Source organism: Callorhinus ursinus, unplaced genomic scaffold (genome assembly GCF_003265705.2).
Source record: "Callorhinus ursinus isolate GAN/ISIS: 27379988/994484 unplaced genomic scaffold, GSC_fseal_2.0 scaffold24, whole genome shotgun sequence".
NCBI lineage: Eukaryota > Metazoa > Chordata > Mammalia > Carnivora > Otariidae > Callorhinus > Callorhinus ursinus.
In genome coordinates, this window is record NW_027397086.1 from 6,990,894 (window position 1) to 7,016,812 (window position 25,919).

At 60.5% G+C, this 25,919-nt stretch overlaps 2 protein-coding genes across 7 annotated transcripts in view; one reads left to right on the forward strand and one right to left on the reverse strand.

The window, feature by feature from the left end:
* NR5A1 (nuclear receptor subfamily 5 group A member 1) overlaps positions 1–1,812 on the forward strand; it is a 25,080-nt gene extending 23,268 nt beyond the window's left edge. For all 6 annotated transcript variants that reach the window (XM_025888489.2, XM_073905756.1, XM_073905758.1 and 3 more), the window contains exon 7: positions 50–1,812. In XM_025888489.2, coding sequence (XP_025744274.1) covers positions 50–297 — 248 coding nt within the window. In that variant the 3' untranslated portion in view covers positions 298–1,812. The remainder of the gene's footprint in view (positions 1–49) is intronic.
* Positions 648–25,080, reverse strand: ADGRD2 (adhesion G protein-coupled receptor D2). The gene is given in 28 exon segments (XM_073876746.1): positions 648–671; positions 3,852–3,930; positions 5,187–5,342; positions 6,649–6,707; positions 7,496–7,540; positions 7,657–7,698; positions 11,469–11,589; positions 12,436–12,551; positions 12,638–12,771; positions 13,287–13,440; positions 13,714–13,816; positions 14,010–14,083; positions 14,085–14,114; positions 15,348–15,477; positions 16,096–16,151; positions 18,489–18,594; positions 19,024–19,147; positions 19,667–19,801; positions 20,504–20,615; positions 21,634–21,915; positions 22,189–22,274; positions 22,640–22,738; positions 23,118–23,231; positions 23,234–23,313; positions 23,315–23,744; positions 24,057–24,269; positions 24,605–24,668; positions 25,045–25,080. Coding segments are annotated over 28 exon segments (3,204 nt in total).
* Positions 25,081–25,919: the final 839 nt, after the last annotated feature.

Sequence of the window (25,919 nt, forward strand, 5' to 3'; positions counted from 1 at the left end):
CGGCCGATGTGATGGGCCGGTGTTGGTGACAGAGCTCCTCCCTTTGCAGATGTGAAGTTCATGAATAACCACAGCCTGGTGAAGGACGCTCAGGAGAAGGCCAATGCCGCCTTGCTCGATTACACCCTGTGCCACTACCCGCACTGCGGGGACAAGTTCCAGCAGCTGCTGCTATGCCTGGTGGAGGTGCGGGCGCTGAGCGTGCAGGCCAGGGAGTACCTGTACCACAAGCACCTGGGCAACGAGATGCCCCGCAACAACCTGCTCATCGAGATGCTGCAAGCCAAGCAGACTTGAGCCTGGGCTGGGTGGGGCCAGGCCTGGGGCCAGGCTGGGGGTCGCAGCCACCCCCAAGGCCCTCCAGATGGTTGAGTTTACTCTGCGACCCAGGAGCCCCACCCTGTAAGCCCCTCTGCCCCTGTGCTCTCTGAAGCCCCGTGTTTGGGAAGCTGGGTGAGGGGGGATGGGGCCTGGCTGACCTAGGGTGGCCCCACGGGCAGCTGTCTGCCACTCAGAGGGCCCCAAGAAGGCGGCTGCTAAGCACCCCCTCCCCCTCCCCTTGCTCCCAGCTGTCTGTCCTGGAGTCTGGAAGCACAGGTCCAGGGAGGAGGTTCGGGATTCCCTGGTGGGCCTCCACGTCCCTCGGGTCAGAAGTCGTCCCTTTCCCCTCCCTGGGAAACAGAAGCGGAGAGACGTTGAGGGGGCATCAACTGGGGGAGAAGAGAGGGTCTCCAGAACCCCTTCCCAGAGACCAGGAGGGAAGCCCTCTGTTTTGTAAACTAGGAGTCACTGAGTTTGCAAAGTTGGTCAGGCACTGTGGGGCCTAGAGGACACTAGGGGGCAGGTTAGGACCAAGCCCTCCTCCCTAGCCCTTACGCCCCATCTGACTTGTGCAGGGGAGAACTCCGACATGCTATCTGAAAAGAATCCCACTACCATCAGCTCTCTCTACCCCTTTCCCCCCGGAGGAGAAGTTTCTATCCCTCTCCCACCAGGGAGCTAGAACATTCTAGCCCCACCCACAGTTGGCCAGCCCAGGCTGGTATGTATCTGCAAAGGCTGTAGTCAAGAGGTTTGTGGGTTTGTGGGTTTGATTTGTTTTTTAATCTAGCACTCTAGATACTCTTGGAAAGGTTTGTGTGTGGCAGGGCAGGGGGTGGATTTGAGGATTGAGGCTGGGACTTGGGGATTAGCCCCAGGTACAGCCCGTGGTTTCTCTCCAAACACCCGCATGCCAAGTACCCCATGGGTGGTGCTGGACCATTGTTTCAATCCAGAGAGGAGTCGTTGCTTGCCCCTCCTTCGATGGACAGCAGGGTGTCCTGTCAGGGCTCGGAGTCTCTCTGTGTGGGAATATGGGTGAACTTGAGGAGGGTGTATGGGTCTCCAGATGGGGGACATTGCTGATAAGCCCCTTCCTCATTGGCCCCGTCCCACTGGGTCCCTTGCTGCAAACCCTTGAAGCTGGGTCCCAGCTCCCTGGCCTCCTCCCGCCCTGTGTCCTGAAGGACGCTCTCCAGGGCCAGGCGCTAGGGGGAGGCCTTGGCTGTCCTCTGTCCCCGGGCTGGGCATCCACTGTCTTTCCTGCTTTCACGTTGCCATTGCAGCTTGTGCTGAGCCTGCCCAGTCGGAGGTGACTGGGCATCCGTTCCCCCTTGCCTTCCACCGCCCTGTCTCAGTGCCCACCCTTGCCCACTGAAATGTGTGCCCCTGCCGAGGCCAGAGACCCACAGCCCCCAAATGAGAAGTGCCCTTAAGAATCTCCCCAGCCCTTGCAGCCCTGGAATAAATTTTGCAATTAGTTTCCAGCTACCTTTGCCTATTTACATTCTGGGGCCAAGGCAGAACCTCCAAGGTGGGTTTGGGTGGTCTCGGGCGGGGAGATGCTCTGATGGGGATGGGCGCAAGAGTCAGATAAGCTTTGGTTCAAAACCTGGGACCAGAGTGGGGGTACACCAGGCACCGTTGGGGAGCCTGTGGGCCCCACATCATCCCTGGGACCTTGCCATGCCCAGGAGGCCTGGGAGATGCTTGTGTCTTCCGGGGCCTCAGCCGGAGTTCCACCCTGGCCATGCATCTCAACCGCCATCTTGGGCAGAAGGGAGCAGTGATTTCATGAGCACCTACTGTGTGCGGTCCCTCATGGCCCTGTCCCTACGGTAGCCCAGTCAGGCAGGGCTTAGGACCCAGGAGAGGCACTTGGCAGGTGCCCCTCAGTCAGGGATCTGCAGGGGCAGATTCAAACCCGGGTCCTCCTGACTTGGGAGCACTGGCCCTTTCCTCTCGGTCCGCCTGGTGGCCCCGGGACTGGCCCGTCTTCCCTGATTCTCTTGCCTCCCCCGCTGGGAGGCAGCAGTGAGCACAGCTGCTTTCTGAGGCGAGCTGCCTCTGCTCTAGATGTCCTCCAGGGCTTCACCGGCTTTGTCTCGTTTTGTTGTCCCATCTGCTCCCCAAAGCCAGTTCGGTAGGTGGCAGCTCCAGATTACAGATGAGGAAACCGAGGTCCGGAGGGGTCAAGTGGCCTGTCCAAGGTCCCACATCAAGAAGGGGCAGAGCCATCACGCCAACCTCCATCATCCCGACCGACCTGACTAGTTCACCCCTGGGGCCGCTCGCGGACCACTTCATGCCTCTGTGCACGACAGAAAAAAGATGCCCCCCCTACCCCAGGCACACAGCCTGGCAGTGGCTTTTATGCAAAGAAGAAGTGTCCTTCTCCCGCCTGGCACCTTCAGAAGTGAAGCAGATGCTCAGGTTCCTGCCTCTGGGGAGCTTCCAGTCTTGCAGGAGGCCTCTCAGTCATTTCCTAATCCTGTGTGATCCCTCACATAAGAGCCAGCGAAGAGGAGGAAGGGATTGATTCTGCCCCTGGGGCGGCAGGAAGTCTTCTCGGCACAGGTGTCACCCAAGCTGGGTTTTAAAGGATGTCCGGGGGTTTGCCAGCTAAGACAAGAGTTGGGGGCAGTGTGGGCAGGTGGCTGGGGACCTAAGCGAAGTTGTCTGGGCTGGAGAGTAAAGGGGGTGGTGGTGGGAGGAAGGGTATGGAGTAAGAGGAGGGGAGACCGGAAAGGACTCCTTGGGGGCCACTCCGGGACCTCCCCCGCCGCCGGCCCGCCAGTCCACATGACCACATGATTAGTCAGCGGGGAGGCAGGCCTCCCCTGGAGGTGAGGGGAAGGAGTCAGAGGGCACTGCAAATGCAGGCAGTAGAGACCAAGTGGCCGCCCAATTCAGAGCCACCTTCCTGCTTCCCCGTGTCGCGGCGCCCCTCCTCCGGCTCCGTGGCAGCAGACAGCCAGGCTGAGTGCCTTGTTCTCTGGAACCTCAGCGGTGGTCCCCAGCCTGGCACTCCTCCCTACGGCACTGCTGGGCCTTCCCAGAGCAGGCGGACCGCTGCTGCCTCCCCCACTGCCCAAACCTGCCGGCCTCCGTCTCTGCTGGGGGGTCTTCAAAGCCCTATACATCACCTCCTCTACACGGCGGGCTCTGTGCGCCCCCAGTCCCCTGCACATCCTTCTCTGAAGACAGCCGACATTCCTACTGTGTGCTGGGCCCAGGGACTAGCACACAAGACTGCACTTACCCCTCTTGTCGCCTGTGGGGTGGGGCCTGATGGCCCCCGTTCTGCAGATGAGGGGCTTCAGAAGGTTCGACAGCCCCCATCCCCAGAATGAAATACCCGGCCCCCTGTCCTTGCCTGATGGGTCAACCCCTCTATGGATTTTGTCCCAGACAAGCCAGGTGGGGCCCAGGGTGGAAGCGACACATAAGGCTGTGGGGAGAACTGGGTGCAACTTGTCCCTGGCTGGGTCTCAGGGCTTCTCATGTAACCCTGCCCCGCCTCCACTCACGTGCGCCTCCTCCAGGGAGGCTGCTCGGATGCTCCCCGGCTGTGCCACATCCTCTGGCTCCGGCAGCCTCTGGGCCAGCCTGAGGTCAGCAGGACAGTGTTAGCAGTCCCTGGGCCCCTCCTGCGCCTGGCTTCCACCTCAGGGCCCACCCTGGTGCCCTAACACATCACCACCGCTGCCAGCTCTGCCTAAGAAGGGACCCGGACTCACAGAAGAGTCTTGCCCCCTGCCACAGAGTCAGTGGTGGCCGGACCTGGTCCCGTAGCCAGAGTCTGAGCTGGGGTCTCCCCGCAGCATGAGCCATTGTACCTGGAGCCAGTCCCACCTGCCCTGATGCCTTCTCTGAGCAGTCTTTTCTGTGTGACTCCACCTCACCGTGACTGCCACCCCTTGGCCCCAAGGTGGGGAGACCGTCTCTGAGCCTGTTCCTTCCTCTGTACAACAGGGGCGACGGTGGGCACGGGGCTGAGGTGAGGACCCACAGCTCTAAGGCAATCAAGGGCTCAGTACCAGCCAGGTACCCAGTAGGTGCTAAGAAGTGTTGGCTGCACCTACCCTGTTGATGAAACTGGGGTTGTCTTGAGTCCCAAAGACAAAGTGGCCACTTCCCTTGTCCCATCCTCCCCCCAGGGACTCCCCAGGCCAGGGTGACCCCCAGGGAGGAACAGGTCACAGTAGTACTATTTATTACGAGAGCTACCACGGGGCTGTCAGAACTTCCAGGCAGGCGGGCAGGGTGTGGGGGGGACAATCTTGGACAAAGTTCGGGGGCTGAGCTGGGGGGCGCAGCAGCGTTGGCACCGCACCAGGGCAGGGGTCCTACTGGAAGCAGGGCAAGGCTGAGGCAGAGGCTGCTGTCTGTCCCGCAGGGGTCCCCGCCGGGGCCTTTCAGAGGCCCCCACGCAGAGCCTGGGGGAAGGTCCGTCCGCTCGCACTCTCTCTAGAAACCTGGGAGGAAGGTGCCGGGCTAAGCTGGCGGAGAATTGTGGTGGGGGCCCCTGGAGGGGACTGGGAACTGAGGCTGGGGGAAGCCCTGGCCGGGGGGGGGGGGGGGGGGCGGAATTCTGGCCCCGGCGGTGGGGGGAGGCCCTGGGAGGTCTCCCCCATCCCCTCTCTGAGCCTCAGTTTCTCTCGAACACCTGATGCCCGGAGGCTTTCGGGAAGGGCGGTGGCTGCCTCGTGAGGGACCCCTGAGAAGGTCGCGGGCTGCGGAGGGGGAGGGGGGCTAGGGCGTCCGGAGGGAGGGCGAGGCAGGTTGGGGGTCCGGAGGGTGGGGCCGGCCGCGGGGCCGAGGTGGAAGCGGCTCCGTTGCTACGAGCGGCCTTAGCAACGCACCCATTCAGCAGAGACAAAGGCGCTGTCACTTGAGCGCAGAGGCGCCGCTGCCGCTCCTGTTCCCACCGGCGCCGCGCCTGCGGGGGTGGGGGGAGGGGCGGGGGTGCGGGGGTGCGGGCGGCTGGGGGCCCCGGGGCAGGCCCGCCGCGCGCTGGCCTGCAGGGGGCGCCCCCTGCCCACGTTGCAGAAGGGGGAGCTGAGGCTCCCTGGGACTGGGACACCAGGCAGGGGAGGAGGCCCGCCGGAGCCTAGGGTCCTACAGACTTGGGTTTCGAATGTGCCTCCGTTTACACCTATGTGACTGCCCCGGTGCCTCACTTTCCCCATCTGCACGATGGGTGGATAGTTTCCCCAGGTCCCCAGATGAAAGGAGTCAGCCGACGCAGGGCTTTAGCCCAGAGCCCAGCCCCAGTTAAGAGCCGCACAAACAGGCCTCCTGCCCATGCTGGGAAGGATCCCCTGGTTCGAGGCCGGGCAGTGCCTGGCAGCCCCTCCTACAGTCAGCTGTGTTCTAAGACTGGGGTACTCAGGCTGAGAGAGGCTGACAGTGGCCAGAGGCCCCTAGGCTTCCCCTCGGGCCAGGCTGAGCTCCCCAGACTCAGTCCTCGCCCTGAGCAGGGCCTGGGGTGGCCCTAGCCTTGCCCCGCTGCCCACAGGCCCCCATCAGCCCTCCAGTTGGGGGAACTGAGCCTGCGAGGGAAGCACTTGCTTCTCACCAGGTTTGGAAGTCCTTTCAGCCCACGAGGCATCAGGATAGGGGCTCTGGGAGGGGTGCGGCCAGGAGGCTGGGCCTGGGGGGCCAGACGGAGTGGGTGCCCAGAGGAAGGCAGGCTCCTAGCTCACTGCCCCTCCCGCAGCACCGGCTCCGGGAAGGAGTCCCAAATCTGGAGTGTGCCTCTCCCAAAGAGCACTGCGCTTCCCTGACAGGCCCCCAGTGTGCTAATGGGGGACTTTCGGCACCGACAAGGAGCAGAGCAAGAGGAAGGGCCCTGCAAGTGGTGGGAGGTCAGGTGCGCTCGCTTCTCAGATCACTTCCATCCTGGTGCAGTGGGGCTGAGGGTGGGGGTCCAGGTGCCAAGGGGAAAAGGGGAACCCGCTGGGGTGCGAGCTGTACCTGACGCCTTGAATGCTGTCAGCTCCACAGCCTGAGGACAGAGGAGGTCGTCAGGGCAGGGGTCCCCCACTCCTTCCACTCCCCCTTGCCCTGGGGACCCTGGGAGACCTTGGTGATGACTCCTCCGCCCCCAGCGGCCTTGGCATTCAGGTTTTGCCCATGTGTAGTCAGCATCTCCGGGCGGTTCCCAGTGCCCTACCACCTGGTAACTGAGGAATGGGGCCCCTTGGATCCCCAGAGGAAGCCCCCCTACCCCAACCCTCCCCTAGTCCCTGTGGTTTCCCCCACCCTGCAGGACATACTTGCTAGCCCCCTGGCAAGACCCTGCCACCCCTGTCCCAGCCTCACCGGTCTCTCGGGTTCTGCAGTGGAGGAGAAAGTTGTGGGAATTCTGGGGCTGCGGGTCCCTACAGGAGAAAAACACTGGAGTAGGTGAACTTTTCGGAGGCTGAGGCAGGAAGCTCTCTCTCTGCTCTCCCGCCCTGGACAGGACCTCGTTGTCAAAGACCCTAAGGATCCACTCAAAGGTTTATTCCACAGATTAATGATGAAGGAACTAAGGCCCAGAGAGGGATGGTACCATGCCCAAGGGCACACAGCAGGTGAACCAGGAGCTGGGACTAAAACTCCTGGACTGGCCTTGAAGTCATTTAGCCCATGCTCTGTCTCAGGGCCCCAAACCTCATCTACTCACCTGGCTTTGGGAACCCCCAAATCCCCTTTGCATGGAGACCCAAGGGAGGTGACCCTGGGCAAGCCCAGCCTCGGGGCTGCGCAGCTGGGGGCCCTGTTCCCTGGTGGTGGTGGAAAAAAATAAGCCATTTCTAAGCCCTCGCCCAGGCCCCATGCTTGCAGAATTCCCTGGGCCTCAGTCTCTTTGTCTTTCAGATGGGCTAATAGGATCTGCCGTCGCCTTCCCAGCTTTACCTGAGCACTGGGGAAACTGAGGCTCTGGGTAGTACCCAGAGTGGGGGCTGGTGTGGCCTTACCTCTAACAGCCAAATGTCTTCGGGCTGGAACCAAAGCTACAGGGTTGTCTTGAGCCACCTCCCAGGGACCCAGGAACCTCGGGTGGGACCCTGGGCCCATGGGGCTGGAGCAGGCCTGAAAGGAAGTGGTGTGGGCACTGGAATCCTGGTGGTGAGTGGGACCTCCCGCCCCAGGACCCCCACCTGCCCGCACCCACCGTGAGGGCCTCTGTTGTCTTTTTCTCCATCATCCTCTGCAGGGCGCTCCGGACCTGGGGATTGGGCATCAGGGTCAGGCCTAGGACCCTCCCCTTGGCCCCCAGCCATGGGTGCCCTGCGAGTTAGCCCTGCCCACCCCACCCCCCAGGAGCCGGTGTCCCCAACTCACCTCCCCGTTGTAGGCAGCTTAGACCAGGAAGATGTACGGCCCCTGGGGATGGACCCAGCATGTGGGTGGGTGTCACCCCCACCTTGGCCCTGAGGCCACAACAGAGACACACCCAGAGATACCCAGAGACATTGAGAGACACAGGCTGATGAACACGAATCCTGCCCTGCCCCTCTCCTGCACTTGGGAGGGGACATCTGTGACATTCTATGGCAGAGAGAACCAGAAGGGGCCTTGCGCCACTCGACCCCGTGCCTTCAGCCTCTGGCCACCAGACAGCCTCCCTGCCTTCTTGTCCCTCTGCATCCCCCACCCCAACCTGCCCCATCCTCACAGCCTCATTATGGCTGCAAGAGTGGGTGGTGGTGGCGGGGGGGACACCTTCCTAAAATCGAGGCTAAATCAAGTCCTGGGACAGCAGACGTGTGAATGCATGCTGATTCGTGCCTCTAGCCGAGTGTCTCTCTGACCCTCTGTCTCTTCACCTGGAAGGCGGAAGCCCGGACTCAGCTCCTGCTGTGTGTGAAGGACTCAGCATGGTGGCTGGGTCGTAGCTGGCTCTTCCTGCCCACACACGTGAGGACCAAGAGGGCCTGGCCACTCACAAAGTACCATCATCACACTTGGGGTGACAACCCTCATAGCAGCTCCATGCTGGGGCGGCGTGGATTCATTCTTCCTGTTTGATGGAGAGGGACCGTGGGGCCTGGGGCAGGGGACAGAGCAATGAGTCCCAGGCCAAAGTGTGACCCAGCAGGTGGAATTTGGAGCCTAGGCCTTCCTCAGATTCCACCTGGACAGGCAATAGCCCCTGCCCTGAGGCTCAGACTGGAGGACACAGTTCGGTGGCCAGGGGGCCTCCTTGAGGCCTTCTAGCTTCAGCCTCAGAGCCTGACTGCTCCCCCTGGTTCTTAGGCCCCAACTGGGTTGATACCACCCTCCACCCTAAGACAGGCCCTGGTGCCCCCCAGGCCTCCCCTCCCCCCAGCCAGCCTGTCTCCCCTCTGCAGCCTTTTACTGGCTCCTCCCACCCGAACAAAGGCAGCTTTTCAAACTCCACCCCAACCCCACCAGCACCTACCTGCCTAGCACTCTCCGAGGCTCCCTGGCACCCCCCTGGGATCACATCTGAGCTCCTTACAACAGCTCTGGGGACCTGCTCTGGCCCCAACGCCTGCCCTCGTCCCATTCTTCACTGGCTCACGTGTCCCCACTTCATGTGTCCGTTGGATCCTGCCATGCTCCCCTGACCTAAAACACTCCTCTCTCTCATGGAGTTTGGGTATTGGCCGACAATCACTTCCTCTAGGAAGCACCCCTTCTGCCTCCCCACGAGTGGCTCCTCCGTCCGCAGCCTGCCCCCACGTTCCCTCAGCCTCCCGGCCTCCCTCGTGCCATGCTCTGGGTGTGCGGCTCAGTTCTGGGACCCTGCGCACTAGCAGGCTCGCTCCAGTACGTGGCCCAGCGTGGGCCCCCAGAGCCCGAAGGAAACAAATCCGCGCCTGCTCACGGTGCTCCTGGTGGGTGCCACGTGGGGTGCCGTGCCCTTTGCAAATGTCACCTCAGTTGAACCCCACAAGGATCCCATGAGGTGGAAAGTAAGATCCCCTATATAGAGATGTGGAAGCTGAGGCTTGTTTCAACTCGTCTGGGCCTCCCGACAGGACTCGGCCCAGGGAACCAGAGCTGGTTAGAAGTGCAGCTCAGTTCTCCTGTCACAAAACCCCACCCAGGGGCCACAGGGAGACACATCAGCCCTGAAGAGTGGCTGAAGCCCGGCCGAGTTCAGTCCCCCTGCCCCAGGCCGGCTCCAGGGAAGGACGGCGGTCCTGAGGGCAGGTCCTGCCCAGCTGATGCCCCAGACACAGTGGCAGAGGGACACCTGGAGGCGAGCGGGGTGAGGAAGACAGGGAGGGACGGCAGGTGGAGGGAAGACAGAGGAGAGGAAAGGCCAGGCGTGGGGAGGGACCCAGAGAAGGCAGCCTGACTGGGGGACCTGTGTGGAGATGGTCCCGGGAACATCGGGGCGGGCCCAGGTCACGCGCCATCTGACCCCACAAGGCAGCCTCTTCCCTCCTTCACCAGGAGACCTGGGCAAGGAAGGTCTGCGGCTGACTAGGAGGGGGAGAGGGGTCACGCTCAAGGACAAAAGCTGGGGGGGGCGGTCAGGGGTCAACAGAAAGGGAGATACAGAGGGAGGGCCATGACAGAGGAGGAGGGGACAGAGGAGGAACCGCAGAGAAAATTCAGAGAAGAGATCAAGAAGCGAGACAAGGGGAGCAGAGAGGATGGGGAGGGGGTCGGAGGGAGGGGGAGAGGTGGCACTGGCTCTGCGGCCGCAGCGCTGCCCACCGGAGGGCCGCCACAGGGATGACCGCAGCGGTCACCATGGCAATGGCCTGCTGCTGCCCAGGCCACCCCTGCAGGGGGGTGGGGGCACCCCAGGCAGGGTCGCAGCCTAACCTGGCAGGGCCCACATTTGAACCCAGGATGCTCTGGAAGCGTGGGGCTTGAGGAAGGGCTGCTGTGTGTCCGGGAAGGGGTGCGGCGCTGCCTTCTGCCCCCCCCCCCCCCCCCTGCTCAGGCCCACACGGGTCTCTGGGAGCCGTGCTTCTTTGGGAGTACTGGAAGCCCCGTTTTTCTTCTTTTTCTGGGCCCCTCTCTGGGCATGGCCACCATGCTCCCCCGGCAGTGGCCCCTTCTTTCCTCTCTCCACTCCCACGCCTGGCTGAGAGTGGCGCGTCCCCACGGCCCAGGGCGAGAAGGTGACGTGGACCGGGACCTGGTAGTCACCACCCTCGGCACCCTTCCTCACTCCCTGCCGCCCTCCCCCCCCCCAGCACTTCACACCTGGCCTTGGCCATGGTCAGCTCCACAAGAACACGGCATTTTGCAGCCTCTGTTCCTGCTCTGTAGCCCCTGCCTGGAACAGTGCCTGGTGCCTGGCACCTCCTAGGCATTCGACACATATCACGAGGATGGATGAATGACTGGCCCCTTCATCCCAGGAGAGGCGGGAAGGTCCCCAGGAGGAGCCCTGGGACACGTGGACCCCGGACAGAATTTGTACCTCGTTTCCCGAGCTTTCTTTGTCCACCCCTGAGCCACTCCCTTTCTCAGCCCTGACAGGAGCTGGGAGGAGTAGGGGCGGACAGCAGGAAGAGGTGCTGGGGGCGCAAGGGAGGCTGAGGGGAAGGGCAGGGGCGGAGAGGACCCACCTCCCTCCCAGAACTCAGGCCCCTGGGGTGTGCCTGTCTGTGTCTCTGTCTGGGTCCCCCACGGGACCGCAAACCCCCTGGGCACGGGGGCCTGACGCCTCTCCGTGGCTCCCGGACGCAGGCCCCAACAGGCCCGTGGGAGGCCCGCTGCAGCGCCACGGTGACTGCCTCATTTATGTGGGCTGAGCGTCGTCCTCCGGACCAAGCCCTCCCTCACTGCTGCCCTCACCAGTGCAGCGGCTACCGCTGCCCCACAGCGGGCCGCCCACTGCGCCCGAGGGGACACGTCGCGGGTGTCCGAGGCCTCAAGTAGCTCTAGCACCAGCCCGGAGCCCGGAACCTCTGCCACACCCCTGAGTGTCTGGACCTCAGCTCCCTCGACCGTAAACTGTGGGCACAAAATCCTCCCTGACGTGCTGCTTCTTTGATTCGAGGCTTGGTTCCCACTCTTGCCCTCACCCTCCTGCCTCTTGACAACGTCCCCTGGTCACTGTTGGTGACTCCCGCGACAGAGAGGACACTCCTTTTCCCGTCTCCTGACAAACCAGTCACTCCCTCTGAGCTCCACGGCATGTCAGAGCCGCCTGGAAGTACCTGAAAGGAATTGAGGCCCACGGCGGCGCAGGCCCAGGCCGGGCTGAGGTGCACCAGCACGCCGACCAGCCAGGTCAGGCCCAGGACGGGCAGCAGGACCAGCACCGGCTCCACCGTGGCCCTGCGGGAGAGCAGGCAGGGCTGAGGGAGGCCGGGGCGGCCTGGGAGCCCCTGCAGGCTGCTGGGTAGGGCAGCACGTGGGAGGGGTCGGAGGGGCAGACCAGGGACCACTGCTCAGGACTTAGGTGTAGCTGGAATCTTCAGCTGAACTTGGCTGTCCCTTCTCAAACCCAGAAGTGGTTGGCACTGGGGAGACGGGGTCCCAGTCCCAGTCCTGGCTCAGAGGAAGGGTGTCGCAGCTGTCCAGAGGGAGGGCTAAGGAGTAGGCAGTGGATCCAGCGGGCCTGGAGTCCACAGTCTTCCCTTCTTAGGGACCCCTGGGGCTCCCTGGCTTTTTGGGGACCCACTGGCTTGGGCTGCCCTGCCCTTGGCAGAAGATGGGGTGGGGAAAGCAAGGGTAGGGGGATCCTCCTTTCAGCAGGACATGGCCCTGGAGAGTGAGGGGAGTTCTTGCAGGGGTGGGAAACTAAATCCTTACTCTGAACCTGAACTTCTGGGGTCCGCCTGATCTGGGGGTCTCCCCTACCTTGTCCCTACCCGGCCATCCGTGCCATCAGTAGATGGCGAGCTCCCAGGAAAGCGGCTCGCGTCTATATGGCCTCCCACTCGTCGACACTTAGGACTGATTACCATCCCGCAAGGTGACACGCGTGGGCACATGCTCACCCACGTCCACACATGAGCGTGTGTGCACACACGAGCAGGGACGCGTGTGCACACTTATGCTCAGGGATAGCTTTGCACCCACGAACACACATGGCTGCAGGTCCACAGCCTGCTGCCACGGACTCACACAGGTTCCCATCTGATGAGCCTCCCATCCGCTCCCCCCACTTCCAGGCCTCACCATGTCTGGATCCTGACCTGCTCCTGCAGGCAGGGCTGTGGGCTCAGCACGCAGGCACGGCGGCGGGCGCTGGCCACAGTGACCATGACCATGCGGACCAGGATGCAAGTGTTGGCCTGGAGACCGGGTGTCAGCAGGTGAAAGGGCCTCCCCCTTCCCCAGCGTGACCCGCCCTACCAGGCCCCCAGGCCTCCCCACTCACAGTCAGCACGAAGAGCACAGGGCCCACAAAGGCCCAGATGGCGTCTGTGTGCACACTGAGCCAGCAGTGCCCGGCGGCCACGTAGTCATGGGGGGACATGGCCAGGGTGACGGCCACAACGGCCACAGGCACACCTAGGAGAAGAATGAGTGCCCTTGGGACCACAGCTCGCAGCCTGTCCTCTCCTGGACCTGGCCCTACCCCAAAGCAGCAGCCCACAGCTGTCCCACGGCAGCAGGCGCCCTGGTGGGCATGGGGAGATCTGGGCAGGGGGCTGGGTGGGCCCGATCCTCCGGGGGCAGCCTCGGAGCCCCGAGGGGCTGGGGAGCGGAACATCTGGGACGGAGCTGAGAGCTTAGGGATGGGAATCAGCGGAGATGGAGGGTGGTGACCGGCATGCGGGTCGGCGGGCCACGGATCGGGGAGGCGGCGCTAGCAGTCAGGAGTTGACGTGGTTCGAGTGGACGATGATGAAGAGGGGCTGGGGCTGGGCAACGCTGGGGGGTGACAGCTGAGAGCAACTTGCACTTGTGTCAGAGATGGGTGCTGGGTGCCTGGTGGAGATGGGGATCGGGCGGTGCTGAACAGCAAGAGGCCACACGAGGCAGAGTTGAGAACAGAGCGGGAGCAGGGAGCCGAGGGGCCTCACCCCCGCCTCTGGCGTAGTAGAGCGTCATCCCCGGGCCCGGGCGCATGCGCACGACCACCACCTTGCTCCACAGCAGGAGGCCCTCCACCAACATCCGGGAGAATGCGACCAAAAAGAGGAGGTGCATTACAGCTGTGACGGCCACACATGCCACCTGTGGGTGGGAGGGTGGCCGAGCCCCACCAAGTCCAGCTGTGGGCGCAGCCCTGCTCTGGGCCCCATGCCCGTGCCTGGCATTACCAACCCAAGGAGGTATCAGTGGGGAGGGTCTCTGAGCAGTGCCCTGGGCCCACCTTCACCATTCTGGGCCTTTTTCCATCTCTGGGCTATGCTCCCCCCAGGAAATGGAGCCAAGTGAAGATGTGGGGGGCAACCCAGAAAAGGCTGGTCCCCCCTAAGCTCACAAGCACACCTGCTGGGTGCCCACCTTGTTGGCCTTTGCCCACTCGCTGGCCATGAGGAAGCCCTCGGCAGAGGCCAGGGAGAAGGTGAGGTTCTTGCGGACCGTAGCTCGCTCTGACTTGGGGGCCCTGGAAAGGCAGGAGTCTGTCAACAAGGGCACCAGCACCAGCCCCCACCCGCTATCAGCCTCTGCCTGCTCGGGTCCCCTGGGTGAGCTAATGAAGACAGAGACAGCAGCTCCACAGGGGGCCCACAGCCCTAAGGGAGACCCTGGACCAGGGTCCTCTGGGACAAGGATGGACACACCCGAGCTCGTCTCACCCGGCTGCCAGGAAGAGCAAGAAGGTGGTGACCAGGGCGCAGAAGGACACACCGCAACCCACAAACGAGAGCGTTCCTCAGCAGTGACTCCTCCTCGGTGCTCCTCTGCGGGAGGGCCGAAGACCCCAGAGGACAGTAACCTCGTCACCGCCCTGACCTGAGCAGACCAGGCCTCACCCTATCCCGGTCCAGCAAGGCTCCCCGAGCCTCCCTGTCTGCAGTGAAGCAGGGACAGCAACAGCACCAGCCAGCAAGGCCAGGCTTACATACAGCAGGCACTTAGTAAGAGATCATTTGCATGTCCTCTCCTGTTAGCTGTCCCTAACCTGGCCCTGATCCGTCCAGGTTTCACTGATTCCACAGCTCCTGAGAGCACCGGATGGGAGGTGACACCTCCCCACACACACACTGCGGGGGGCGGGGTGGGGGCGGGGGTGGGGGTGGGGGTGGAGCTGACATGCAAACATGGCCACGCTCTGGTTTCACAGGACGAATGTGTCTGAGAGCAAGTTTCTCTAGTGTGCTCCCCAACACACCAAGGGACGCTGGCATTCCTGAGCCTCTGGCCCTGTGTCACTCAGTCTCTTAGCAAGTGACCCCTCTGAGTCCTTGCCAGCTCTGGTGAGCATGCCTGTCCTGCTCTCCTCCCGGAACTGGGTGTAAATGCTGGGTCCTCCCAGGGGCCTCCCTTGGTTCGGTCTCCTGTTCTGACCTCATCTCAGCCACGGCTTTTTCTGCAGGCTCTTCATCTCCCGCTGAACCCTCTCCCGCCCCAACGCCCTCAGCCCCGGGGCCGGCCCCACCCCGCCACCCTCCCGTGCCCTCCCTGAGATGCCTCCCTCCTCCCCCGGCTGCCCAGGCCTTTGTCCCGGACCACCTCCTCCCCCCTCAGTCCCGTCTCCTCCATCTGCCCGCTGTCCCCCCAGGCCGGGCCCCTGCACTCTGCCCTGCACACCCCTCGCTGCTCTTTGCCCCTCCAGCTCACTCCTGGCACCAGAGGGCGCCCTCGGGGCAAATCCAACGCCCGCGGAATGTGCTCCTGTTGGTCCCCTGCCCAGTGCATGAGTATCCTGGGCTCTGGGATCTGACCCCTGCACTTGTTCCTCCGTCTTCTTCCACTCCTGGGCCTGGCACCGGGAGCTCCAGACGCGTCGAAGTTCTGGAATGTATCCAGTCTGCCTGCCATTTCTAGTCTCCTTGCCTTTGCTCAGACTGACCCTCTGCTGCGAATGACTTTCTGTTCCACCAAGAGTGATGGAAACAGTCCATCATTTAAGACTTGGTTCCGACATCACCTCCCCACTGCCCCCTCCCAACACTACCTCCCTGGGACTCAACCTGGACATCATACCTGACCTGCAACAGGACAGCAAAGTTGGTGCTGTGGTTGCAGAAGCAGGCAGTCGAGTCCTCGTACACAGTGGCCACAGAACAGCCAGTAGGGGCCCACGAGCCCCCTGTGTCCGGGCTGGGGGAGGGCAGGGAACAGAAGGGCTCTTGAAATGGGGTGGGGGTGGGGGTAGCTGGCAAGCCGGGGAAAGTCTCTCTCCAAAGCTTGGGGCCTGTCACTGCTCTGCCTCCAACCAGCTTTGTGAACTTGGGCAAGCCTCAGTTTCCCATCTGTAAAATGCACTTAACACTCTCAGGGATGAAAGGGGGCCATGGGGCCAGTACCAGTGATTACAACAGATTAATTGCATTAATTACTAAGCGACAGTGATTGATGTTCAGCTAAGGATCCAGGGCAGGGAGCTGGGGCTCAGCTCTGAACCCTCCTCTGCTCCTTCACTTGCCCAAGGGCCCTGGCCTTGGATGTATCATCAAGTCTAACACCTATTTGACAGATGGGTCTCTTCCTAGGCACCCCACAGAGTGAGCTTGCATATCTCCCAGGATGGGGAGCTTACTTCCTCCTGGGTAACAGATTCTCTTGCTCCAGCTTGTGCTGGAGCTGGCGAGGGGCCTGAGGCAAGACAGGTGGTGAGTGGAGACCAAAAACTCACCTCATCCTCAAGCAGAATGGATGGCTTAAAAAAAAACAAACACCAAATTGCCTTAATTAAAGAACTTGGAAATGGAAACTCACGTGATACTGAAGTTCCAGAAAGCACAGACAGGCTCCACCAGTTTCCGCGGGAAGGCCTGAGGGCAGGAACCAGGAACAGAGCAGGTGTGTGAGTGTGTATGGGGGGCACGGGGCAGGTGTGTGAACAAGTATGGAGGGGAGAGACCAGGAGGATGCAGGGGGATGTTGAGGCCTCTGAGTTGGAGGGACCAGGGGTTGCCCAGCGTGGGTCATGGGTGAAGAGGTGGGGGAAAAAAGGCCAGTGGGGAGGCAGAGGGGAGGGAAGGGTGGGAGGCTTGCTGCTAACATCATGTATAATATTGAAATACTGGGAACAAGCTAAATGCCCATCCTTTGGGGAGTGGTTAAACCACCAAGACATCCCTCTTGGGATGCTCTGTACCTGGTAAGATGAACAGACAAAGTCTCTACCTACTGGCAGGGAAAGAGCTCCGTTATACATTGCTCAATAGAGAAAAAAGCTGCACATCATCATGCATAATATGAACTTATTTATGTAAAAAAATACGTATATACAGTCTATACAATTGTGAACACTCACACAAAAGATCTGGGATTAAATGCACAGCTAATTTAACCATGGCTAGGTCTCAGTTTGGATGTGTCATAATGAACATGTTAGTACTTTTGTAATTAACCAATGACAACAACATAGATTTTATAAGCTGTCATTAAGCAACCGGTGGTACTAGCCCCAGTCCAGGCAGGGAAAGCGACCTGAGCTCAGGACTTGGGCTATGTGTCCCGACTGGAAGGGCTAACAGAAATGTCACCTCACTAGAATATGAGACTCTGTGTCATGTTCTTCATGTCCTTTATTGTGGCTGATCTTCATAGCAACCTAGGAGACAGGTATAAATTCATGTAATTTCAAATGAGGAAACTGAGCTTCAGAGAGGGACATAAATCTGCTCAAGATCACACAGCACAGAGCTGAGGGTGGGTCCTGACTTGGTCATGCTCCTTCCACCACTCTGTGATGATGCCTCTCAAGGGTGTAGTATTTCTGGGGTTGACTGAATTATCATCCAGTGTGTTCATTCACATGTAATATTTTTCCTAGGTCTCCGATCCTATGTTGGGTGCTGGGAACAAAAAGAAAACCTGTTGTTTGCTTTTAAAATGGATGATTGTTGGGGCACCTAGGTGGCTCAGTTGGTGAAGTGTCTGACTTTAGCTCAGGTCATGATCTCAGGGTCCTGGGATCGAGCTCACAATGGGCTCCCTGCTCCGTGGGAAGCCTGCTTCTCCCTCTCCCACTCCCCCTGCTTGTGTTCCCTCTCTCCCTATGTCTCTCCCTCTGTCAAATAAATAAATAAAATCTGTTTGTTTTTTTTTAAAGAGGAGCAAACTATTGAAACAGGCAACAATATGGATGACTCTCAAAAACCCCAGCTGACAAAAGATGCCAGAGCACAGCATACACTATGATTCCATTTATGGGAAACACTAGAAAAGACAGAATCTACAGTCACAAGAAGCAGATCAGCGATTCCCTGGTGTGAAAGGGGGGGAAGACTGCCTGGCATGGGGGCCCAAAGAAGCCCTTTGGGAAGGTGGAAACCGTCTTTACCTTGGTTAGGGCAGAGGTCCCTTAGTGTATATGCTGGTCAAAACCCATCAAGTTGTATACTTAAAATGGACCTTTTAGTGTATGGAAATTTATCTGCTTCAATCAAATTGATTTTTACAATCTTGGGATGACATACCAAAGACTGGTGAACTGTGGGGTATGTGTACGTGTGTTGTGTGTTATGTGTCCAGGACTCGAGGTTGTGGGCAAAGCTGACTTTAGCTTTCTCGGAAACTAATGTTTCAAAAGCAGGAAGGAATTTGTATATTTCACGTAATGAAATTAAGCAACATTTCTTGGCGATCTTTCCACCTCAGGTTATAGAAAAAGACCTGTTCCTTGCATAACCCTCGCGGGTTATTCCAGTGCATAGCTGCACGTGGCTTTTTGCGTAGTCCCCCTTGGTGGGCAGATCTCAGCAGCACGTTGCCGCGCAGGCCTCTGCACATCTCCCTGGGTGTTCCAATGGGAACCACCAGTGTTTCGAGTCACGCACACATATAATGAAATCTCAGCTCTGCCGCTTACAAGCTGGGGCCTATCACAGCCGCTATGCCAAGCTCACTTTTTGCCTACGTCGAATGCGCAGTTGGAGAATTACATGAATGTTGCTCAGTTAAGGCACCAGCATAAAGTGAGTGTGGAATAAACTGCTGCTCTCTCCGTTCCCTTGAAGACAATGGGGTAGCTTGTGAATGGGTGTTTTTCTTGAACATTTTTAGATCTTGGTTTAAATGAATGAATATTGGGGTAGGGGGCATCAAACCAGGATAAGTGTAGCGGGGTGGGCAGTTCCCAGAAGCCCCGCCCCCCCCAATACCTGGGCCTGGTGCTGCAGGTGAAAGGTCACGGCCATGCTGACCTCCCTGGTTTCATCCCATACCTCAGAGGAGATGATGGCTGAGCCCACCTGGGTGCTTAGAAACCTGCGGGGAGAAAGGGAGCTTTTAAGGGTACCAGCTGGCTGTGCGGGAGAGGTCCTGGACAGCCTGGAGAGGGGGAGATGATACCCTTTGTGTCCAAAGAAACATCCGGAAATGGCCTGTGCTTGGAATTAGGGCACATGGGTTCCAGTTTTGCTGCGGGGACTTGCTAGTAAATTCAGTAAGCCGTGCCTTCTGACTCAGTCTCAGTACTGAAGCCAGGACCCCAGACCGTCGTCAAGCCAGGTTCCAGGGCCATGCCTTTGGCAGGCCCAGAGAGACTGTGTGTGTTGGGGAAGGGAAGGGTTTGGTCCTGGCTGCTAAAGGCAGATTTCCCTATCAGAATGAGGGCTCTGGGATGGGATGCAGGCCTGGCCTTCTCCGGGGAGGGGATCCAGACCCTCAGCAGTCTACTGGATGGGGCCCACTCACCTCTGCGTCTTGCTTGGCTCTTCTGAGCTATCAGAGGCCTGGGGCTCTAGGCCAGGCTCCCCTAGGGTGTGCTGGAAGACACTTGAGCTGAACCAGCTGTGGATCACGGTGACTCTGGAGAGGCCTGGCTGAAGGGGAGGGGGCCAAGACCCCACCCTGTGACTGAGCAAGTGCCATGGGTTGGCCCCGAGGGAGCTGCTCTGCCCACCTTACAGAATGGGAAACTGAGGCTCATAGAGATTAACTGCCTTCCCAAAGATCACACAGTTAATAGGTGGTAGAACTGGAATTCCAACGAGCCATGGTTCATGCACTTAACCTCACAGCTCTAAGGCTTTTGGCTCCATGTCCTGACCTTCCGGTTCCGGGGGGGCAGCAAGGGTGGAGGCTCCCTCCACCACCCATTTCCACTTCCAAGAGGAAATGTGTGGAGTTCAGTGGAGGAGACTCAGTGAACACCTACTATGTGACAAGTGCTTTTAACCTCATAACAACCCATAAGGCAAGTACAAAGAAGAGTCTTACAGATAAGGAAACAGGCTCTGAACGGTGAGGTGACCTATTCAAAGTAGCAGAGTTAGCAACACGAGGGCTGACCCAGACCCCAAGGGGGACCCACTCCCCACCCCTCCCCCCTACCCACCTTTCCCGAGGAGCTGCTTCACTTCACCTGCGGGGATGCGGATGTGGCCGGGCCCCTCCGGATGCCCGTGGGGCATCGTGAACACATAGCCCTCTTTGCTGGCATCCCTCAGGTGTAGGCTCTGCACCTCCAGACCTGGGATCAGACGGGGCTGGGTGGCTGGACCTCCGGAGGGAGGTCTTTCTGCTCAGCTGGCCCCCATCGGCAGGGTCTGCCTCCCCTCTCCCGGCCACAGTTCCAGGCCACTAATCCAGCTCAGAGAGGCTCAGCACCTTGCCCAAGGTAAGTCTGACTTCTTCAAGTCCAGGACAGGGGATCACTGAGAGGCAGGTCCCTGGGGGCCAGGAACCGAATATCAATGTGCCCCCAGAAACCACCTGGCGCCCAAAGGACACAGGTTTTGCCAAAGTTCCACCATACGCGCCCCAGTCAATCTACAAACCCTCACTGAGTGTGTACTTAGGTCTGGCCTGAGATGCAGACATGGCTCACAAATAGTCCTGGCACTCAGGGGGCTTCAGGAGGAATGAGGTCATTACTACAAATGCAACAAGAGATGTGTTCGAGCCGCCGGGGTGACAGTGGAAGGAGGAACTGACTGTCAGGAGACAGCTAAAACCAGGCAAGGCTTCCTGGAGGAGTTGATGCTCCAGCAAGGTTCTGAGGGATAGATAGGAGTTTGCTAGGAGGTCAAGGGAGAGAGGGCATCTGGAGGGAGGGCAGGGCTCGGGCAAAGGCAGGAAACAGAATGGAAGTGATGGAGGCTGAGAAGAGACGTCTGAGCCTCAGCCCCGCGCAGGGCCCAGCTGTGTGGGGTGGGTGGCTAAGCAGGCTCACCGGCTCGCCGGCGCTGGATGTGCAGTTGGGGCCGCTCGGGGGTCAGCACGGTGCTCAGCAGGGGCGCCAGGCACTGTACACTTACCACCAGGGCCATGGGGCCGCCGACCACCTGGGAGGAGCCTCATCTCAGCTCCCTCCTGCTCCGCACCCTGCGGCCCCCCAACTCTGCCCGCTGGGGTGAACGCATTCCCAGCGATCGATCGGTGAAGTGGCCTCCCTGATGCAGGTGCTTGGTGGCTCCTCTGGGCCTCCAGGATCAAGTCCTGGGTCCTCAGGCTGCTGTTAAGGTCTGGCCCGATGGGCCTCCTCTGACCTCTCCAAGCCTCTCCTGAGCCACATCATCGCCTAGCCCAGGCGAAGGCCTCCCAGTGCTCTGTGCCTACTGGCTGGTTGTTGGCCAACGGGGCACACTCTGAAGCGGGGTTCGTGCCTCCCCCTTCTTTGGTCTCAGTGCTAGGCCTACAGAAGGTGCTCAACCTTTAGATTCCAAAAGAGAAGCCATGTGGGGGGTGAGGCCCAGGCATGGGCGGGCGAGGGCGTGCAGTAATGGGACAACTTCTCTGCAGAGCAGCTCTCCTGTTCTCCTGAGCATCTGGGCTGTTTGGGAAGACAAGATGGCTGAACACCCAGCATAGAAGACCTCCCTCTTAAGGGGGTCGCCAGATTCTTGGATATGGGGGAGATCCTTATGGATTAGTGGCTCTTATTTCCAACTGCAGAAGTTATTATTTAAGAGTGGTTGTGCGTGGCAGTTCAACTTCTATAATAGACCAAAAAGGAGCTTCAGGGGCGCCTGGGTGGCTCAGTTGGTTAAAGTGTCTGCCTTCAGCTCAGGTCAGGATCCCAGAGTCCTGAGGTCAAGCCCCACATCAGGCCCACTGCTCAGGAAGCCTGCTTCTCCCTCTCTCTCTGCTGCTGCCCCTGCTTGTGCTCTCTCTCTCTCAAATAAATAAATAAATAAAATCTTTTTTTTTTTTTTTTTTTTTTAAGAGGAGCTTCTTTTCATGGATGGAGAGCTACAGCGCAGCAATGGGTGCTGACTGGCCCATGGCCACATGAGCTGGAGGGAAGGACGGAGCTGGAGCCCAGGCCCCCTGGCCCGCCTCCCCCAGCCCTGCCAGCCTCACCTTGCTGACTGACAGCCACGCTCCAGCCAACTGCTCCTCCAGGACCAGGCTGACCACGGACACGATGCCCCGGCCTAGCTGCTCCCAGGGCCCTCTTCAGGGCTCTGGCTCCCCGGCCCCGAGGGCTGTCACCCTCTTTAGAAAGTGAAGGATGGCCAGCAATGCAGCAGGCCCCAGGGGAGCTGCCTCCTTTGCCAGGACTCCCTCCAGGATACCCAGGAAGCTGGAGGCCTCAGCCGGCGACAGGTGTCCATGGACTTCAGAGAGAGGGTCCGGGAAGAGCTGTGGGCAGAGAAGCCACTTACAGCTGGTCTGGCTGTTAGGAGGGACCTCCCAGGGGCCCCGCTTGGGCCCCACTAGGGTCTTCTTGGTGGGCACATGTCAAACGTATCACAAGCCCCCAGCTCTCAAGGGCTCCAAAACAGGGAATATGAACAACCTTAATTGCTGAAGACATGTTAGGTGGGTGTCCCCTTTATAGGTGAGGAAACTGAGGTGCAGGGAGGTGACCCATAGTGTCCCCAGACTCTTCAGCCCCCTGGAAGGGGGGCTCACCACAATGGCGTTGGCCAAGGCATTGACTCAGCTGATAACATCCTGGCCAGGCCATGACCGGGCATCCTGCAGCCGCTGATAAGTCTCTGCAAAGGAGAGGATGGATGCCAGGCTGGGTCCCAAGCGACACGGCCCAGGGGTGCCCCATCCACCATTTGCTGCCCAGGGAGGAAGAGCATATTGGCAGCTGTGTTTCTGGAGCCCTACAGTGTTCTAGATGGGGAAACTGAGTCATACAATGGCAAAATCACTTGCCCAAGGACACACAGCTGGGATTCACCTCCGGGTCTGTCTGGCCCCACTGTCCTGTGGGTTGGGCTCTGTGGAGGCCCTGAGACTTTAAGAAGATTCTGAATTCCCAGTTTGTACCAACAGCTCCCTCCCCCTTGGCCTGCACTGGTCCATACCCGGCTTCCCCTTCAGCAGGGCCCCGGGCACTGCCAGGGCTCACCTGTCTGGTAGCAGCAGAGGAAGGGCCGTGGTTGAAGGCAGAGCAAAGAGCCCTCGGTACGGGATCCTGGGTTCCATGTAGGGCACTCCTCTGAGGGCACTAGCAGGGATGGGACAGGTGTCAGGGATGTACCTGGCTCCCAAGCAGCCCCTGTGACCCACCGGCCTGTTCGGGCCTTGAAGGCACCTGTACACCGTAGGGGGCCAGGACGCACAGCCCCCGAATTAGGGGGCAACGTGGGAACCCGGGTGAAGGGCGCTGTAGCCGGCACAAGGCCGGTCAAGGAGGCTACGCGGTGAACCTACTCAGGCTACTGGGACCGGGCACTTGCCCGACCCGCTTGGGGAGGGCGTGGCCAGGTTCGCAAAAGGTGGGCTGGGTCGCGGGCTCAGAAGGCCGCTTACAGGAGCCAGGGGGCGGGGCGTTGAGCCGCAGGGTGGGGCGGGGCCTAGCAGCCAGAGGGCGGGGCGGGCCGTACCGGGACAGAGAAGGCGCCCCCGCAGGGGCGGCAGCAGCGAGGGCGTGACGTCCAGGGCGCGCAGGTCCCAGCGAAGGAGCAGGCCGCCGGGGGGCGGCCCGGCGCAGCTGCGCGGGGCTCAAGCGCCCGAGCCCACAAGTGGAAGCCGGTGAGGTTGCCGCTGAAGGCATCGCGCGCCGAGAAGCCGCCGCCCAGAGTCCTGATCCTGGCCCAGCACGAGGATGCCGCCCGCTGGCACCGGGTGGCCCGCGCCCAGTCCCCGCGCCCCGACGCGCCGCCGTCCGTCGGCAAACAGCGCCCAGCGCCCGCCGCGCTGCTCCCACGTGCCGCACACGTGGTGCCAGCGGCCGTCAGCGCGGAAGGCGGCGAGGAAGGGCGCGCGGTGGCCGCGCACCCCCAGCGCCGCGTGCACGGCGCCTCCCGGCTCGGCGAAGGCGCGCAGCTGCAGCGCGTTGGGCAGCGCGGGCGCCGCGAGGGAGAAGAGCACGGCGGTGTCGGGCGAGGCGGCGTCCCACTACACGTGCGCGCACGCAGTCAGCGCCTCTAGGGCGGGCAGGGGTGTCCGCAGCCTCGCCGCCTTGTCCGCAGTCCGTTCCCCGAACACCAGCGCGGCCATGGTGAGCGCGCCTGCGGGAACACGCGGGCCGGGACCTCAGTGTCCCCAGCTGCGCACAGCCTCTGGCTACCTACTGGCGCAGCTGCAGGGCCCCTTCTGGGCTTTGGGGGTATCTCCCTCTCTCGGGAAGGAAGAAATGGGGGCTCCAGGGCCCATACCCAGGTGGTCAACCCTATATTTTAGTCCAGGACAAGGGAAACTGGAGATGCGACGGGGACTTCTGGGCTCCACCCAAGAGGACTGTCACTGTGGGCTCCATCTCTGGAAGTCGTCAAAGCCTCTGCCCCCTACCTCCTCGTCCCAGGCCCTGGGCCCACACTCACGTCTTTTTGGGGGTCTCCGAAGAAGGGCTTCTTTTTGGCCCACCCAGATGGGGTTGGGCAGCCGTGGAGCAAGGACCTCAGGTGGGGGCGCGAGTGCCAGGTGGCCAAACCTCTGCTCACAGGACTCTTGAGCCTGCCACCAGCTCAGCTGCTGCCCTGGAAACTTGCACACCCCATTTGTAGTCTCCATCACCTCACCGGGGCCCACTGGAGCTGCAGGGTCAGAGGAGAGACAGTGTGAGAGAGCAGTGTGTGCGCAAGTGACCCTTGGAGTGGGGCCGGCCGTGGACATTGAACTAGGAGTCATTCAGGGCTGAATGCTCTGTGACCTGGCAGGTCTAGTCCCTTTGCCGAGCCTGTTTTGTCATCTGTATGGTGGCAAGAATAAGATGGACACAAGTGAAACCTTCAGCCCAGGGCCCGGGACGATGGGGTTGAACTAAATGGCATCTTTCTCCTTCCTTTGCCTTAGAGGGCAGTGCACCAGGTGGACCACAGGCTGGCTGAGCTGGGGGAAGGGGGAGCCCCTCTGGGGCCCTCATACCAACCTGTCACGCAGGAGCTCCTTAATTCAGCTGGTGAGTTGGAGGGGGTCCCAGAGAGACTCCTCATCTGAGAAAGAAGAGGACAGGTCGGGGCTGGGTCAGGTCAGTTATTGAATACCTACTGTGTGCTCCGGCAGGATGCATTGGAAGCTGCAAGCTCTGGAGTCAGATCTGGGTTCAAGTCGCCCCCAGAGTGGATCTTGGGCAGGGCGTTTCACTGCCCTGAGCCTGTCCAGTCCCCCGCCCCCTACCCCCACTGTGTGAGGAATAAACAAGCTGATGAGTGAATGTAAAAGGGGCAGCACCAGTGGATGCTTTTATTCTATTATTGCTAAGAGCTTATCTCATGTGACCTTCGCAATGACCTCAGAGGTGCCCACCTGTAACCCAGAAGCTTTGAGTCCCCATGGCCGCCTCCCCCACCATCCCCCAGGTTCAGGTACCAGGAGGTAGAGGACGCAGTAGCACCAGGAGGCCATTCTGGATCCAGCAGGGGCAGGTGAGGGACAGCAAGGGTCACAGATGTGGCCACTGTGGCCTGAAGAAGGAAAGAAGCCAAGGACAGTAGCTCAGCGTCCTGCCTTACTACCCCCTCTGTCTCCTACGGGGTCATCTTCCCCCCTGTTTGGCTCCCGGAACCTTACTGGGCTGGGAGCCCAGGATGGGGCTGGGCACATCTACTTGCACAAAAGGATGGTCTCCAGGAGCCCCTTCTAGGACCACAGCTGGGGAACGCTGTGGCCCTGGTGAGCTGGGAACGGCTGGGGGGTGGGGAAGGAAGGCAGCAGCCCCAGCCTGGCCAGAGAGAGGTGGAAACAGAGCACGGGATCCCTGTTAGGCTTCCTTGTGTTCTTTTGGGCTCAGAGCTTGGCCTTCAAGGCTCTGCTTCACGAAGTCTCTGCTTCATGAGGCCTCTGCTGAGCTCGCTGGCCTTACTGGTCTCACTATCCACCTCCCCCCTACCCCCCTGCATTCACCTGTCCCCTGTCCCCCAAGCTGCTCCCATTTCTCCGGGCAGCATCTCTTCTAAGACCTTTGAGTGTACTCTCCCTCTTGCCTGGACTGGCCTCCCACTCCCTCAGCACCTCCTACAGGATCGGTCTGTGATCACTGCCTCCACCCCGCACCGATGGCAGGCCTGCCATGGCCACGCGCTGTAGCGAGCTGAGGATACCCGAATCGTGGGTGGTTTGGGGGTCACTCTTAGCAGTCTGGGGGGCTTCAGGCTTCCTGGGTCTCTTTCTCAACAGTGACCAAGCATCAGTGGGTCCCAGAAACCACTGGAGAACAAAGAATGCTCCTCTGTGTCCCGCCAGCT